Source organism: Megalopta genalis, chromosome 2 (assembly GCF_051020955.1).
Source record: "Megalopta genalis isolate 19385.01 chromosome 2, iyMegGena1_principal, whole genome shotgun sequence".
Taxonomy (NCBI): domain Eukaryota; kingdom Metazoa; phylum Arthropoda; class Insecta; order Hymenoptera; family Halictidae; genus Megalopta; species Megalopta genalis.
The window spans coordinates 20919227-20937344 of record NC_135014.1 but is presented as its reverse complement, the minus strand read 5'-3'; the positions used below and the strand labels follow the sequence as shown (position 1 = coordinate 20937344).

The 18118-nt window shown below is 38.0% G+C and overlaps 2 protein-coding genes across 3 annotated transcripts in view; both read left to right on the top strand.

Moving 5' to 3' along the window:
- Positions 1–12603, top strand: part of LOC117220675 (1-phosphatidylinositol 4,5-bisphosphate phosphodiesterase epsilon-1) — a 72831-nt gene extending 60228 nt beyond the window's left edge. For both annotated transcript variants that reach the window (XM_076518721.1, XM_033470884.2), the window contains exon 16: positions 64–12603. In XM_076518721.1, the coding sequence (XP_076374836.1) occupies positions 64–1567 (1504 nt within the window). In that variant the 3' untranslated portion in view covers positions 1568–12603. The remainder of the gene's footprint in view (positions 1–63) is intronic.
- A 2213-nt stretch (positions 12604–14816) lies between these two features.
- LOC117220527 (N-acetylneuraminate lyase) lies at positions 14817–17992 on the top strand. Its single transcript, XM_033470551.2, has 8 exons — positions 14817–14908; positions 15243–15304; positions 15491–15567; positions 16223–16368; positions 16747–16915; positions 17072–17217; positions 17497–17668; positions 17752–17992. The coding sequence occupies exons 1-8, from the start codon at positions 14858–14860 to the stop codon at positions 17901–17903; spliced, it is 975 nt and encodes a 324-aa protein (XP_033326442.1). The 5' UTR covers positions 14817–14857; the 3' UTR covers positions 17904–17992.
- The last annotated feature ends 126 nt before the right edge of the window (positions 17993–18118 follow it).

Sequence of the window (18118 nt, the reverse complement as noted above, 5' to 3'; positions counted from 1 at the left end):
TCTGATCAAATAGTTCGATCAGCAAGTACTGTCTATCTACAAAAATGCTCCGTCAATTTGCAGACGTTTCAACCCCTGGGATAAGGAGTTCGACGGCCTGCACTCGGCACACCTGACCCTGTCAATAGTCTCCGGCCAGTACGTATCCCCAACGAACTTCGTGGCGAGCACCTACGTGGAGATCGAGTTAGTCGGGATACCGAGCGACTGCGCGAAGCACAAGACCAAAGTGATACAGAATAACGCGTTGAATCCCATCTGGAACGAGCGGTTCTGCTTCCAAGTGATGTTCAAGGACCTGGCGTTCCTGCGTTTCGGCATCGTCGAAGCAAGCTCGCACCATCTGATCGCGCAGAAAGTCATCCCCCTGAAGTGCTTGCGGCCCGGGTACAGGCACGTGCGACTCCGATCCTGCAAGAACAAGCCATTAGCCCTGTCCACGCTGTTCATCTATTCGCGCTTGGAAGAGGAGAGCCTGGACTACAATACCTGCTGTCGCGACCACAAGGAGCCATCGAAGCGATCTTTGACAGGGAAGGAACCGGAGAAACTGACCACGGTGGATCCCGGCCTGGGCGGCGTGACCTTGAAGCGGAGGATGTTCTTCCTGAAGGTGTTCCACGTGGTGCCGAACGAGCCGTATACCATTCTAAAAGTCACCCAGGACAGTACGACGCAAGAGGTGATGGTGCAGGCGCTGCAGAAGGCCGGGATACCTGCGGACAGAGTCGACGAGTACATCTTGGTGGAGGAAGTCTCCCGGGGCTGGGAGAAGAAGGAGAAAGAGGAGCTACCTACCCAGAGAGTCCTGGACCCGACGGAGCGCCCGCTTCAAGCGGAAGCTCTGTGGAAGGGTGAGGGTCGATTCTTGTTCAAGAGAGTCGGCGACGACCCGAGCACTAGAGCCTGGCTAGCGTCTATCAGAAGCACAGCAGGTCACCCGAAGCTGGACTCGGACAGGGACACGTCCACGCACATATGGGACGAGACGGACACCTTTTTGGTCTGCATCTACAACGTCTCGCCCGACATTCCGTACGCCATCCTGCGGGTCCGAGTGAGCAGTTCGGCTCAGGACGTCCTGGCACAGGCGTTGGTCAAAGCCAGGCGGATGGAGGACCCGATGAAGTTCGCCCTGGTGGAGGAGCTTGAGTGGGGAGGCACCGGAGCTGTTGGCAGCGGCAATCGGCAGCTGAGGGTCCTGCGGGACGACGAGAACGTGTACAGCACGCAAGCGTTCTGGAAGACGCTCGGCAGATTCATCTTGAGGGAGCGGGAGCAGGTGATTCCTAGGCGTCATTTGCTCCCGGCCACCTTGGACAGGATCAGCAAGGGCTTCGGCGTTGGCAGATCCGTCTCTTTGCCGGGCTCTAGCAAAGAGAAGGCGCCGGTTTCAGAGGCACTCTCCGATCCTACGTCCAGAGGAGCCAGACATCGGCTGCTGACTCCTGGACGCAGGAGAGAGGTGCACTCTGATGGCGAGGACACCCGCGAGTCCGACATCCTGAACGCCGCTCTTCACCTGAAGAAACTCTCGCTGAGGAAGCTAAGGGTCTGGAAGTCATAGTGGCAGTCCCGGGCGACGTCGATTTCATCGATCTTCGCCACTCGGAGGAATGAGTCGTAAGTTCCACCCTAGACCGTTGCATTTCGGAAGACGGAGGCTAACTCTCTCGAACTAGTGAACCCGCTAACTGCGATACACTCGACGCGAATCACGATGATCGCTCTCTCTCTCTCTCTCTCTCTCTTTCACTCTCTCTCTCTCTCTCTTTCTCTCTCTATCTCTCCCTACCTCTCTCTCTCTCTCTTTCTTTAGATCTCTATCTCTATCACTCTCTATCTTTCGAACAGCCTCGTGTCTACGAGCAGCAGTGATAAAACTGTTGACTAAACAGACGCCTAATCGTACTCGACGGTACTCGAACATGCAGATTGCAGGAAGGCGAACCGGTTTAAACGAGTAGTATGATGGATCCGGACGGAGTTTGATTGGACGTAGTATTTGTAAGGATCCTCGAACATTGAGCTACATTCGAGCGATTGTACTCGCGGGGATTTTATTGGTTTAATTGGGCAACGCTGGATTTCTGGTTAACCCTGCTACGATCCTGTTGGGCTCCATCGCAAGTCCAGGTTCTTTGGGATTTTGGTGATCGGCTGTGGAAAGGGTTCATTAAGGAGTGTTGAATAGGAAATTAATTAGGAACAATGGTGTCTATAACCGTGTCTCTTTTGTCAGTTTTATACAGATTTTCTATAAATAACGCTCGTTGCAATAAATGTAAAGTAGTTACATTGTTTCTCATTGTTTTCGTGTAAGAGGCAAATATTGTACTTAAAAGTATCAATATTTCATTCTTCTATTTAGAGTAGACGTTGGAATGTGTAGAAGTGCAATTTGAAGTACTTATTGTTCTGTTTTATTGATTCGTAGAAGTTTTGCAGCAAGGGACAAACGAAATTGCAAAGTCTGGAGCAAATGAGAATTCATTGACCCGTTTGTATCTGTGAAATAATTTTAATATACCGCAGATACTGTTAGTACGATAGAAAGATCGGGTTTGTATCTGAATGCTTTAAGACGAATTTCGTGAGGCATTTTGTAATTCGTTCGTAAAGTTGTACCATTTATAAAGAAATGTTAAACATTAATACAGTAACCTATAGACAGTAAAAGAAAATGTTTAAAAATCGATCAAACACGACATTAGACAAACTTCAATACGTTGAATCTTATGCTTGATTCATTGTAAGTAGCGGCAAGTAGAAAAATGCTCTATTAATGTCAATTCGTCGGTGAAATTACAAATTTGCTCAAAATTCCAGAATTCTAGAATCTTTGAAAAAGATTCTTCTGAAAAAGAATCTTCGATTCTCTAGAAAATCTTTGTGACTGCCTGTAAGGTCGTCAAATAGAAAAATTGCAAAACGTTAAACGGTTCCGTTCTATGTTTTAGAAAATCGAGGTTTGCACAAAAGTCCGCAACAATATACGTAAAAATGTGAGCATCTACAACTTAGAATAGTCGACACAAGCGTGGATCGATACGTGAAATATATAATCGCATTGTCGATCGTAGCAGGGTTAAACGACCGCACAAGCGTCTCCGTACAAAATCGGCATAATTTCGATTGTTTAGTCGCGGCCGACAAGCGAGTTCGGCAACACAGCAAGCGTCGCCGTCACATTAAATTCTGTAACCGACATAGTTTTTTCTAGTCATTTTAACGAACGACGATCTCCGCGAAAATTTAGTTCCTCCGAGAAGAAATAGGGCTACCGAATTCGGCGCTTCCCAAGCATCTCCCGAATAAATACTCAGATGTGTACATTTTAAATCGCAGCAATTCAGTTTCAATCGATTAGTTCGTTGGGTTTCTAGATCGACATAATCCTGTTTTCCATATTTTTGTATACGCGTGTACATATTTTTAATCTAAACTATATATTTTAATATGTGTATATATATTTACATTTAACGGATACATTGTACTTAAACTATACCAAAAGCAACAAAAAAATGAAAAGAAAAGAAAAGAAATGGAAAGAAAGAGAAACAGAAATTCTATATCGCCGTGGCATCGCGAACGAGGCTTCGTTGAATAAAGAGGAGTAACATACTAGTCTAAAGTTCATTTCGATGGCGGAGCCATTATATCAATTTCCAATGTCGATGTAACTTACACCGGGACCTGATTCTTTTTTATAAGCATTTACTTACCCCCTCGAGTTATTAACGCTTGCACTTTGAGTACCTGACTCATCCGTGGACGTTCTCTTTTATTCAGTCGGCGTTTTCTAGTATCTGTACTTACTTGCATAGTCATCATGCAGTTTACTTGATCTTCGAGCAAACCGATTTACACTCTGAACCGTCAAGAAATCAAGAAATGGAAATTTTTTGAAGATTTTCAGTTGCATATATCTCCGCACTATTTCATTCGATTTGATTTCAGAAAATTAATATGTTCACAAATATATAAAAAAATTCTTTATTTTTCAAAAAACTAAATGATCTTCGTTCGTCCGCATTTATTCTAACGGATTATTAAACAGTTTCGGACCCTATGCTTGATACTTGATCATCTTCTTTCACAGACAATAACTATAACCTCTGTTCTCATCTACTGTACAATTACAAAGATGTGTTGTTCTCCTAAAAATGTTTTCGTGACAAAAAGTAGACTGCACGATTCTCCGTTGATTTTTTCAAAGATAATAAAGAACGAGAAAAAAGCAACACGGTTTCGACAACACACAAATGACGGAACACACTACTCTTCCATACTTTAATTTTCTCGCATCAAAATGATTTTCTATGATACCTGATCGATACCTGATCGGTTAGACCTCCCTTCCGGCGCGTAGAGAGGAAGCCAAAGGCAGAATTATCGCGTCTAGGTAAACAATAAAGAAAACCGAGATCGAGCAACGATCCGTGGTTCGATCGCGAACGATTCGAACGGCAACCGAAGACGTCTAGTCAAGCTCTATCATCGATATATCGAACCGAGATGTATCCAATGATTTCGTAGGTGCGACTCAAAGTAGAACAAAGTTCTCAGAGGCAAGTGAACTAGTTACAGTCTTTGCTACATAAATGAGAGAAAAACGAAAAAGAGAAGAGGAACGAAAAACAGTATTATTTCCATGCCGCCGGCACACGGTCGCGCATAGAACGATCATGCTAGTCAAGGGAACCGCTCTCGTTCGCTCACGATAAAAATGGTGGTCGCAATCAAGAGTGTCACACGATCATTTAACCGCTCAAGATCGTCGATGAGCTACCTTCGCTGTATTCGTCGTTTGAGTAGCCCGCCAATTCTACCGTTCTAATTGTAAGTAGCGATCATTATGCCTGGATGCGAGTCGAGGCCGAGGGTGAGCTGTTTTCTTGAGCGGTTACGTGAGTTTCTATCCTAAACGTTCGCGCGGCATAGTCTTCGCCAGTAGCCCGGAGACTACTATGAATTTTGTCGATCCCCAGCTAATGGCCAATAGCATAGTGAAGAAAAGTTAAACGATAGTCGACGACGTTCTTAATCACCACGGAGATCTGTTTTCGCATTATTTCATTGTTACGAGAATGCAGTGCGGGCAATGTTTGTACATATTCACATCGTCTTCTCTGTTACTATTATATACATAATAGATATTATATCATATTATATTATATCATATATATTATATAATATATACATATTATATATTATATTATATATTACATATATATTATATATTATATTATATAGTACATATATATCATATATTATGTATTATATATGTATTATATACATATATACACCCAAATATGCGATTGACGAGAGTTCTTAATGCGCGTGGAGTCTTGCTACTTACGAGGAAACGTTTGACGCTTGTGTGAACTACTTCTGCAGTGATTAACACCCCACCCACACCGCAGGTGTTACAGGTGCTGAGATGAGTGCAGTGAACTGCACTGTTCAGTATTTTGTGAAAAGGTCGATTTTATTTTGCTGCTTCGTAGAACTTTTTCCTTGTGATGAATTTTTATGAATCTTGTGACTTAGTTGTTCGAGGCTATCTATTATCTTTAACGAGGATTATAGAATTCTAGTCGATATAAAAATCGAATATATTTTGTCTCCTTACGGGACGCTTTTTATTATTTCCTTGTGATCAACTTTTACGAGTTTTGTGTTAGTTAAACGATACTTTTTCTGATATTTAAGTACGATTTTAAGTTATATATATATATATAAATCCTTATATAAGTTATACATGTCGCTTTATTGTTATTATATCTTACGCATTAGTTTGGTAAACTAAAGATTATTGTTCAGTGTCGATAAACAAAAATGAAACTAAAAAGGATAGAATGATAATCGCTATTACGAGAAAGCATTAGAAGGCAATTCGATTGAGAATTTTTATACATTTATGGCTTATGAAAGTTTCTAAAGCAGAAGATGAGAAGTATTATACTTTTGTAACGTAAAAATATTATTTAAAGAATTGATAATGTTTTTATTTTATTAGAAAAAATCTTTTAATGAACAAGATTGCCCCCCTATGAATACTTTTCTCAATAAAATTGTTTATGAATATAGCAATTTGGATAAAACTTCGCAGTCTAACCGTAATACTGTGAAAAATATGCGTGTATAACATGCATTACAATTTTTATTTTATCCGTTACTTTAAAAAATGTTGAATAAAACAAATAATGAAACCAAAAAGTTTGCAGTCTAACAAAAGTGAATTTTGAGTATTCAGAACATTCGATGCAAACTTTATATTATTTTCAACTCCAAAGACTATTTGATAAAATTTTCTATTTGATTTCAATCAGACAACAAAAACAAAAATTTGTGCATAAATATCTACAGTCTACCGTCAACTTCAAAGATATCAATCGTGCTATTTTAATCATCTTGAAACAAACAGAAGCCAAAGCAGTGATAGAAAAATAAAAAATTGAAACAATCTAAGTTTCACAAAAAATGCTGAACAACGCAGGCAACAAAGAAATTCGAAATAGCACAAGTCAGAGCACAAAAGTCCAAGTTAAAGAAAATGTTGAACAGTGCATCTTGCACAATTCGCGGTGCAGTCGGCGCAGAAAAATGATCAAGATGGCGACTCAAGCGTCTTGCGCTCCCTTGGTTGCAAATCATATTTATTATATATTGTTGATACTGAGGCGAGTAAAAAAGAAAAAAGCAGTAGATCAATGTTCCTTTTACAATCGTTGCCCCCTTACCCCGGACTGTTAAGAAGCGCAGGCAAACACTAATTGTAAAACACGAGAGACCAAGGAGCGTCGGTCGTTTTCCATTTTTCGAGCGTCATTCCAATTGCTTCAGCGGTACGCGAAATACGATAATGTCACTCGGTTTCGGTATACTAACCGAGGCCTCCAGCCTAACTTTTTCTCACTGTATAATTCTATGTATAGGCGCAAATACTAGCGGAGAATATAATACGAAGTCTTTCTACCGCGGGCCGGAGACGCCACGAACACGTTGCCCTTCGTCTTCCATTCGCTAGCATATTCTAATAACGTGTTTTATACTTTCGATGAGCCACGACTGACAATTTCAAAGTATGTACTCGTACACGTGATCTTCCTCTGGCAGCGGCTCGGCGACACTGCGACCCCGAGAACGAACCTAACCGCTTCGACTTTCGCAGGAACCGATTTTTCGCTTGATCGATGTGCTTGGCGACAGAGTTATCATAGGGTATAAGGAAACAAATAGAGGAACGATATCGAGAACATAATTCTTACAGTTCCCGGGGCAGAGCGCCGCGGTGACGCGACCAGAGAACACATGATAATTTCTTTGGAGAACTTCGTGGCGCCGCTGAGCACCCTAATATATTTTTGGACACCACTTCCTTAGTATAACTATCCCCCGTTACTTCGACTATACGATAAGCGATGACTCGACGACATATCTCGAATCGCAGGTCGCGATCCCGGATAATCGAATGAAAGTATGCGAGCCGGCGACCTGCTGGACCTGTACAAACAAGATGCGCTCGAAAGTCGAGGTTCTGTTACACGGAGTTTCATTTCTGAACCATCTCGAAGCTTTTCTATTGCCGATTTTATTAGGTTCGACGAACGAGAGACTTTGCGAGTGCATCTTCCATCATATCCGGTACAAATATCATTTTACAGCATCGCTAGATTTATAAATAAAATGTAACGGAAAATCAGGTTCAGGCGCGCCAATTTTCTTCGTTTACGGAGGCGAGCAAGAGGTTTTAACCATTCTTTTCAATGTTATTATCGTGGCCGCTCGACAAGCGAGCGAGTTCGGGGCTGCGGGTGCCGCGCTCGGCAGCCTGCGCATGCGTGCCGGGGAAGGGCGTTCCCTATGATCAGAGAGGCGGGGTCAGCCGACCACTTATCGAGCGGCCACCGCACGAACGTGTATAAAACAATGAAATTTCGAGTGTATAAATACATACATGTATAACAAACACACGTATACTTGCAACAATTTCTGTACAATATTTCTGTATTTAATAATTTATTGTTCGGCGACCCTTATGTTCCTTTGAGTACTTACATTTTATTAAAACGATCATGTGTACATAAGATTTTTGTGTTTGGTAATTGAATCTGTTGTTCCACGATGTTTATGTTCCTTTGAAGATTTACACTTTATTAAAACGATGAAATGTACATGACAGTTTTGCGTTTGATAATTGACTCTATTGTTCCACGACATTTATTTCCTTTGATCATTTAGGTTTTATTAAAACGATGTACATGACAGCTTTCTGTTCGGTAATCAGTTGTACCACGACATTTATGTTCCTTCGGACAATTACATTTTGTTAAAAAAAAAAAAAGAAAAAAACGAAACGAACAATACATTTCTCTGTTTCGTAATCAAATCTGTTGGTCAACGACATTTATGTTCCTTTAAATACTTACGTTTTATTGAAACGATGAAATGTCATTTTTTTGTCACAATTTTTGCCATTATTAATTAAATCCGTTGTTCCCCAACGACGTTTATATTCCTTTGAACGCTTACATTTCGTAAAGAAAATTTGTTCGACCTTATTTCTACTGGTTTAAGTACCTTCGTTTTATAAATAAACAGAAATGTACAGAACGTTTCTCTGGATTCGACGATGTCACCTGTTGTTCAGCAACGCTTCCGTTCCTTCGAGTGCTTGGGTTTTTGTAAAATAAAATTGTTGGACGTCATTTCTATTAGTTTAAGTACTTACGTTTTATAGAAAAACTGAAATGTAAACAACGTTTCTCTGGGCTCTGTAGTTTCATCTGTCGTTCAGCAACGTTTCCGTTTCCGTCGAGTTTTCGTAAATACAATTTGTTTGACGACTTGATTTCGATGAACAAAGTGAAATTGTGCGTGACATCTCGTGACGAATGTGGGCAGAGGAACGGACATAGTGATGTACATAGACGAACAATGGCTACTAATAACGATAACAGATTGTTACGGTTAATTTCGATGCTCCTTGGGTCTCGGCGAAAACCCCCGCATCGAGAATATCATCGACTACAACGGACGTCTCTCTCTCTCTCTCTCTCTCTCTCTCTCTCTCTCTCTCTCTCTCTCTCTCTCTCTCTCTCTCTCTCTCTCTCTCTCTCTCTCTCTCTTAGCATACAGAAAAACTGCATGGAAGCGGCAGTTCTCGAGACGGATATTTGTTACGAAACATTTTCAGAAGCATCCAAGCGTCGCTATGCGCAATTAAAAGCGTCCGAGAAAGAAGTTCCGAGCCTCGACGTTCCACGAAGCTGCTAGAAATACATGTGTTTAATTGGCGCAGTTTTTCACGCACCAGCGACCACTTCGTAAGATTGTTTCTCTCTCATTCTCTCTCTCTCTCACGCTCTCTCTCTCTCTCTCTCTCTCTCTCTCTCTCTCTCTCTCTCTCTCTCTCTCTTCCTCCTCTCGATTCCATTTACCGTAACGGCGCTTATGCTTTGGAGAAAAGATCCTTCCCAGCGACGGGCTCCGAAAAGTTTGTTGGAAAAAACCCTATTTGTAAGACGAAAAACCTACATTGTACTCCATCAAAACGGGAAACGACCCTCTATGTACTTCTTAAAACTTTTGGGACCATTCTCATTAAGCACACTTCTCGAGCGAGCTCTACGGAGCCACTTAAACGCGTACGATGCAGTATTAATTTTCTTCTCATCGACGACGACGACGGGAGAACAAAATTCATCGAGGAAAAACGAACTATCGAGGTTCGAAGAAGGAGGTAAAACGAAGGAACGAACTGCGGCCCCGGAGTATGTTCGATACGAGGTTTCGAAAGGCCACGATCGATGAGCTAATTAATCGTTGATCACACGAGGATATTTTAGACGCTTTCTAATTACGTACCGAAACTTCATCGGATCACGGTGAGAACTTTCGCGCGAGATATATAGGGTGTTTAAAAGGTAACGCGACTGTAAATGATGATTCGCGTCTGATGATTCGCTTGTTTCACTGCAGACAATGCAGGCAATGCTACACACACGGTCGTAAAACAGTCACAGAACAGACGTACGCAGGCACGCGCACACACACACACATACACAGAGACACGACATGGTTGGGATTATTCGCATAGAGAAAATTAGCATGATTGTGTCTGAACATGCGAGAGCTCTCGTGCGACATTGACCGTCGGCCGAATCGATGAAACTTTGCGATCAAATCGAACCTTCGATCAGGAACATGTACGATACGCGTTCCAACGCACTCGAAAGGAATTATGCTATAACTATGTTATACTATGTACTGATCGGGCATATCCATATTGTACATATCCGTGGTTCTTCGATAGCTGTTACATTAAATATGTGCGCGTAATATCTAAACAAATAATTAAATGGATAAACTATTTGCATTCGTGTATGTATAATTGCGCGGGATTAGGCCTGCGCAGGTCTACCGAGCATTAGGTACAACCTGTGGGCGGGGAATCGAAGAGATTTCGATATAAACCCCGCCCCGTCCAATCAGGTTCCTCCTTAGGCGTTGGGAGTGGGGATATTTACCAAAGGATTGGTCGCCAGGTCCAGTAGGCCCCGCCCACCACCACTGCGGTCTTGCGCAGTTAGAACAATTCCGATGCTCGGTAGATCTATACGATTGTGCTGAATGGAGCTGGAAAATTGACTGGATGGACTGTATCTTTGACATGTGGTCTCATAGTCAGTTCTGAGAGTGAGATCGTTTGATTATTTAAACTGCTTTTATTACTAGACGAAAAATAAAAATTGTCTACAGCAATTGCTAGAAATAAAGACTAAATAGCAAGTTCATTCTTTCTTTAATTCTTTCGATAGATTGAAAATATTAAATAATAAATTGACATTTTTTAATTCCTTGGATCTTTATACTATTTTAAATTATGACTAGCCAATTTTGTCACAAATGCATAAAATTCGCTGTCTATTTATTGCACGTGGAAATTAAATATTCAGTTAACAGAAAGGACATAATTAGAGTGCGATTTCTTTTATCTATTTCGTTTAAATCTGACTAGATATTGCACTAATAAATTTCTCATTTTATAATAACTATTACGAAGATAGCATTATTTTTTAAATTGTGTCTTTGTCATGAATTTTTATTTATCTTGAAAACGAATATGAGAGCCAGAAAAGTAGTATTTTCTTTGCAATCGATAGAATCAAATGGCATAATCACGTTCGTTCACATTTTCGCTACGAGTCCGACCTTTAATAAATAAAACTTTATTGTTGAATAATATTTTGATGAAACCTGTTCAATAATTTTTATACCGATTTAATAGTAGAGGCGACAAAATTTTACTTTACTTACTTTTTCTAAGAGTTTCAACTGTATGATCTAACTGAATGAAATTATCACATGAACTAAATACGTAACAAAATGATCCGCGAACAGCTAGACGCGTGTTTCCCCCACCAGCCAACTTTCTGGCTCTGAACAGTACACGTGTATCGATGCATGTATAGGCTTAAATGTACCGAATGATTCGAAAACAGTCGACCACGTGAATTATGTTCCGCCAAAGTGATCATTTAACATACAATACAATTTAACAGCATCATTAAAATGAACTTTCGCATATTCTGCACGCTTTTCACGCGAAATTAATTCGTTCCAGATATTTCCAACGCCTATACATGAGAACAGAATGCGTAAAATAATCCGTGATGATATCTTCGATTATTCCCCAGGAATTCACAGAATGACGATTGTTGTCGAATCAAAACCGGTAATACGTTACTCTTAACGGTTATGAATTCTGCGGTGCACCTTCGTGCAATCGAAGCCAAAGAAAGACAAGAACGTTATTGATAACATGAGAAGTTAATGAACAGTTTAATAAAACGTTTCTGCCATATGGCCAGGCTGGCCCGGCCACGGCTGTTAATCTGTCTAATAATATTTAATAAAATGTCTTTTTCATAAGTGTGAGTTTTACGATAAAGTATACATATATTAATATATATGTATCACCTAACATTCATGAATCTATATATATATGTGTATATATATATATATATATATATACATATATATATACATATATATACATATATACATATATATTATATATTATATATAATTTATATATTATGTAATATATATTATACATACATGACAGATTTAATAAATTGTGGTTCGTTTCCACTGCATTCTCTTCGGGCGGCTATTATGGTGCATCGTAAGTTGCTACTATTTAGTTCTGCGAATCATTGATTGTATAGTCGGTCGATTTGTTAAGCATTCACCGAACAGTAGTTAGCATAACCAGCCTGGGAAAGGTAACATTCTCACAATAGCGCCGAAAAGCGGTCCTACGACCGTTTTTTTTCTCTAGTGAACTGCTTCAATATTACTTGAAACACTTTTGTACGATGTAAACCTTCGTTCGCGAACAGACGCAGACAGGCCGTAAACCTATTTTTTCATACACGTGTGAGAAGCTCGAATTGGTTCGCAGTGTTGTTTCATCAACTCTATCTGAACGTACTTACCTACACACTTTAATTAAGGTTCGAACGATAATTTAATATACTCCCTAGAAACGTTTGTAATTATGCCAATAAACCACCCGTTATTTCATTAAAATTTCCTTCTCTGACTTTCATTTGACGATTATCGTGAACGTTTGCCCTTTTTTCATTAGCTTTTAACTCTTTGCGCTCGAGAAGAACAGTACGCGCTAGAAATTGTTTCGTCACGTTCCAAAATAACATTTCAATTACCAAAACTCTTTATATTTAAAAGACTGTTGTATGAGTCACGGGACTCAGATTCGCGTGCATAAAATGCACTAACAGAGTCGTATAAAATGGAAATGCTGTAGATCACAAAAGCTATTTTGAATTTCGAGTTAAAGTGTCTTCGAGTGAAAAGGGTTGATGCTCCCACTGTTTCTTTTTGTATTGTTTCATGTTTTTCGTACGCTAAGTAACTTTAATACAGTGGCTGGAGAAATAATTATTTCGTGTATTTTCTATATTACACGAATTCGATATCTTTAATATGCAACTTTCTGTACTTTTGGAAACAAACGTACGCTTTCTATTTTGGTTTTCGTGGCGTAGATCGTGTTCCTAGACATCTAACAACGCTGTATAGATAATTGCCTCGTCATCCGGTTACGTCACCACTTAAATGTTATTACATAAATGATCCGACTTTATCTAGAAGTAAGTAATCGCACAGATCGCATAGTCTGGCGAGGCTGCGACCACGCTTGAAACGAAAATAATCGCAGCTGTGTACCGAATACAATTCGATTTCGTTCGATCATTTTCTACAAAAATAAATTGAAAATTCACGAACTTATGATTAGTCGTTGTTTCAAACATTTTAATCTGACCGTAGAAGAAGAAGCTCGATTGCGTGTTAATTAATTGTATTTCGTTCACGGGACCAGCAGCTAATTGCGACAGAAATAATTTAATCAGCCGCACTTTTCATTTCGACGATTACGATCTCTAATCGATTAGCTAATTAGAGCATTAATTATCAGCGAAGAACACGCAAGGTACGAAGTATGAAAAAGAAATATTAATTATTCTAATAACGTTAATGCTGAGATGGCAAAAGTGTACGTTTAAACAATTCCATCGTAGATTATAAATGAAAATCATTCTTTAAAAGTGGCAGGAAGTTCTATTAATAGTTAGCATAATATTCGCTAAGTATAATCGAGTCTCGACAGTATCGACAAATACGAAGAGATTGAAGAAAAAATATATAAACGTGCCATCAACTAATAGAACTCCAACGATTTTTCGCGAACTATAGCTCGAACTTCGTTGAGTTCAAGTGGCAATTTATGTAAATGAGAAAAAAGAACGGTGAATCGAGTGGGAGGGCATTGTGTACTACGAGTAGCAGATGCATTAAAGTAGAATGCTCTTCGACGTTGTTGTGTATACTCTAATCGTAGTCTACGTTCTCGCCTCCAGGAACGCGAACGCGTATGTAATACTCATTAACAGAAAAAAAAACGCATGCAGTCATCTTGAAGTTTATGTATAATTGATCACTACGATACTATGTGAAATACATTGCAGGCATTGTTGAAGAGAAGGATAAGCTATATGTAAATAATAATAAAAAGCATTTTTATAAATAAGCCTGAGGGTTTTTATTTGTTGACCTTGATCCTATCGTCGCTTTATTATCAGACTGTGGATATTTATGCTAAATAAAAATTATCTACACTAATTACAAGGCACAGGGAGCATTACAGATATTTGTATCATTTTTTAAGGATTTTTTACTGCTTTATATCTGATCAATTCACTTTTGTTGTAAATATTATTACCCGTCAGGTATAATTAGCTTCTGGTAGAATGCAGAAAAATAAACTGATAACAAGAACGCATAACAATTTGTAAACAAGTTGCTATGGATGTATTACAAAAAAAATCAAATTTATTGTTACTATAACGACTCGTTTTAAGCCAGCAACATGCATGCTATAAATATCTTGTGATAAGCTGTAAGTGCATTAGATATTTTTAAAGAAATTCGATTTTACATCATTTAAATTATGCTTCAATGAAAAATAAGTACAATTACTTGAATAGCTTTAACAATTTTTCTCTGTGATCGATTGTAGGTAAGTTACATATTTGCAAAAAAATTATATAATATTTACATTATATCTCTCGTTAGTTTTGCATAATTATTACACTGCAGTTACGAAAATGCGTTGATTACGAATTTATCATACTGAAATAAAACGTACGAGAGTAGTTTTAAAAGACAGTAAACAAGAGATACGTGATAATTGATACGAAGTAGGTACAATCTTATCAAAGCCGAACAAAATATTCCTCTCCGGTGAGTCTTATAATGCAGTATGCCAATTGATTCGTCGCATTTGAGTTCAGAACGCACAACCAACATGACGGTATGTAATATTTCGCCGAAATTAATTGAACAATTTATTGTACAACAATTTTGAAATTTCAATATATTTAATATATTAATTTTTTTCACTCATAAAGGAATTGTAATAATGCTTCGTTCGCCAATAAATTTAAATATTTTTCGTTTAATATTATCAAGTATGAAATTGACCAAATTACTGTTACGTATTGTCGTCTTTTAATTTTGCATGCTGCTTTCATATTACATTGACTAAAACTGTATTTATTAATCAAAAAAGTAATTTGATGTTGAATTACGATTTATGAGAAATTGGAATAGTACTTTTAGCATGACGAATAATCTTTTTATTGTAGAAAACAGCATTTACGTTCAGAGGACTTATGGTCCCAGTGTTCACACCCTTTAACAATGACAGGTAATAACTTTAAACGATCCTAAATAATTATCAAGAATTAATGCAAAATATGGAGTTACCAAATATAGAAATCAGTACTGCAACATTAATTAAAAATATCGCTATTTATATAATTTTCTACAGTTTGTTTTTTTTATTACTCAATCTCCAAAAAATTTTTTTAACACTTTGTTTCGTTTGCTTCAGCCAAAGAACTCTAAATTTGGCGGTTATCCCACAATATGCTGAATTTTTGGCTAAAAAGAATGTCACTGGAATCCTAGGTAAGTCAAAATTACACTTTCTATTATTTCCGAATCGTTATCAGAGTTTCATTCCTAGTCAAGCAAATGCTTTCGTAATATTTAAACTGGACGGTGCCGCCATTTTAATCTAAATCTGCGCCAAACACAAACATGCTAGAATTATAAGGTCCAAGGCAAACTTGCCAGATGTTAAATTGATTCATTAATTTATCAACTTTCCTACATTTAAAAATTGTATTCTATATGAACAAAATAATTGAGGAAGAAAAAAACAACAAGTTTCTTATTTCTTCATAGTATAAATTCATCCTATACGACCTTCATGCAAAATAGAAACTAAATAAATAATGTTAAACATAGGTTAAGTAAATATCTATTTCTTCTATGAATTATTTCAATAATTTAAAAAGAATATAACGAAATTCTTAATTCTTCTAATATACACACTTTCATATTTTTTCTAGTTATTTTGATCTCAAAGTAACAAAATCTGCAGTCTAATTATTATTATTAAAATTAACTTGTCATCCGGCGAACCTATTTTGTTAGCATAATAATATTTTACCAAGAGAACTATTATACAGAGTTTCTTTAAAAAGTAGGAAATATTGTTTCGTCTCCAAAAAATTATTAATTATTACACCGCGATTTACGTGTCATTTTGATCTAATAGTAAATGGAACCACTGGAGAAGGTACGTCCTTGACAGTAGCCGAAAGAAAGGCAACAGCTACAGCTTGGGCGAATGCTGTAAAAACCACCAAACAACATCTGATGGTCCAAGTAGGGGGTACAACTCTCCCAGACGTTTTAGAGCTTGTACGTATTCTATAAACTGCTCTATAACAACAAATTGCATACAAATTGTTACTGAATTACACTATCATCGCATTGAAATTATTTTTACGAAATTGTACTTCCAAACTAAATTTTCATGCATCTCTTACCATTATTACAGTGCGGATATTTCTGCCAAATAAAAATTGTCCAGTTGCAAGAAACACAAACTATATAAATAATTCTTTCCTTCTTTAATCATTTTAATATATTGAGAGTAATATGTCGCTGCTCTTAAATTCTTTCAATTTCTGCTATTTTAAATTGCAACTACTCAATTTTGCCACAAACGCATAACATCCGCAGTCTAATTATTGCAATCGAAGAGTCAAAACGTGAAATCGATATGTTCATTTAAAGGCCAAGCATGCAGAAAGCCTCAAGGTTGACTCTTTATTATGTCTGCCCGAGCTGTATTTCAAACCAACAACAACCAGTCAATTGACGGAATATCTGGAATTGGTGAGCAAAGCTGCACCAAATACGCCACTTCTCTACTATCATATTCCGATGTTCACAAACGTTAATAGTGAGTAGTAATCGATCATTAATTTTTAAACATACGGGGAATCATGCAACCTAAACGAGTACATCAATATTATTAACGTAACACACCGCGGCGATATTGTTTTCATTTATATTATTGTAAAGTATTTCCACGTGCTGATTGAAATCACCATTTCAGTTCACATGGGACAATTTTTGGAATCCCTTGGTGACAGAATTCCGAATTTCGTGGGAATAAAATTCACAAGTTCGAACTTAGACGAAGGTATTCAAGCATTTAATGCTGCCAACAAGAAATATACAGTCTTCCTCGGCAATGATCAGGTACCTGTTTATTACTATACCATTAAGAAAACCATCAAGCTGCAGTGTTCATTGCATCCTTTATGATTCCAATGCAAATCATTTTTTAAAACGATTTTATCGACTCTAGTTTATTTCTATATTTTTCATCTTGTTCTCAGACTTTAAAAGTTCATCTTAAATTTGCACATCGATGTATATAATTACACATTTATTTTTCAAATGAAAAATCGTCGTAATTAAAACTGAAAGATGTAATTAAATAAATATAACAACTTGTATAATTTGTCATGTCCCCAGTTAGTGAACGCAGGCTGTGCGCAAGGAATGGACTCGTATATTGCAACAACCATCAACATGTTACCTGAACTTTCGCAGGAAATTCTTGCACAATGGAAAGCAGGAAATATTGTGAAAGCGAGGGAATTGCAAGATATGTTATCGAAGGCTGCAATTACTATATCGAAATACGGTAATACATGAAAATGATGCTTGAAAACTGAACATGTACAGTAGAAAATTCTAGATTATAATCATCTTAATTTGAATTTGCAGGTAATTGGGTGGAGACCATGAAGGTAGCAATGACTACATTAACTAATATGGAAGTTGGACCAACACGAAGACCTCTGGTCACTTTATCTACAGAAATAAGGACTTCCATGGCCAAAGATCTGCAAAACTTAGGGTTACAAGTAAAATTGTAAAAACTTTGAAACAACCGAGCAGCGTTCAGAAATTTTCTATTTTTCTACATTGTTCTTGATGTTATAAAATATATCAACTGCAAAATTGATGACTATGATTTTTTATTACATCTATTACTTAATTTTTTATTACATCTATTACTTAATCATTGCGATATTTTTAAGCGATTTCGTCGATCGCGGTGTTGCTGCAAAAGACTTTAATTGATAATCTT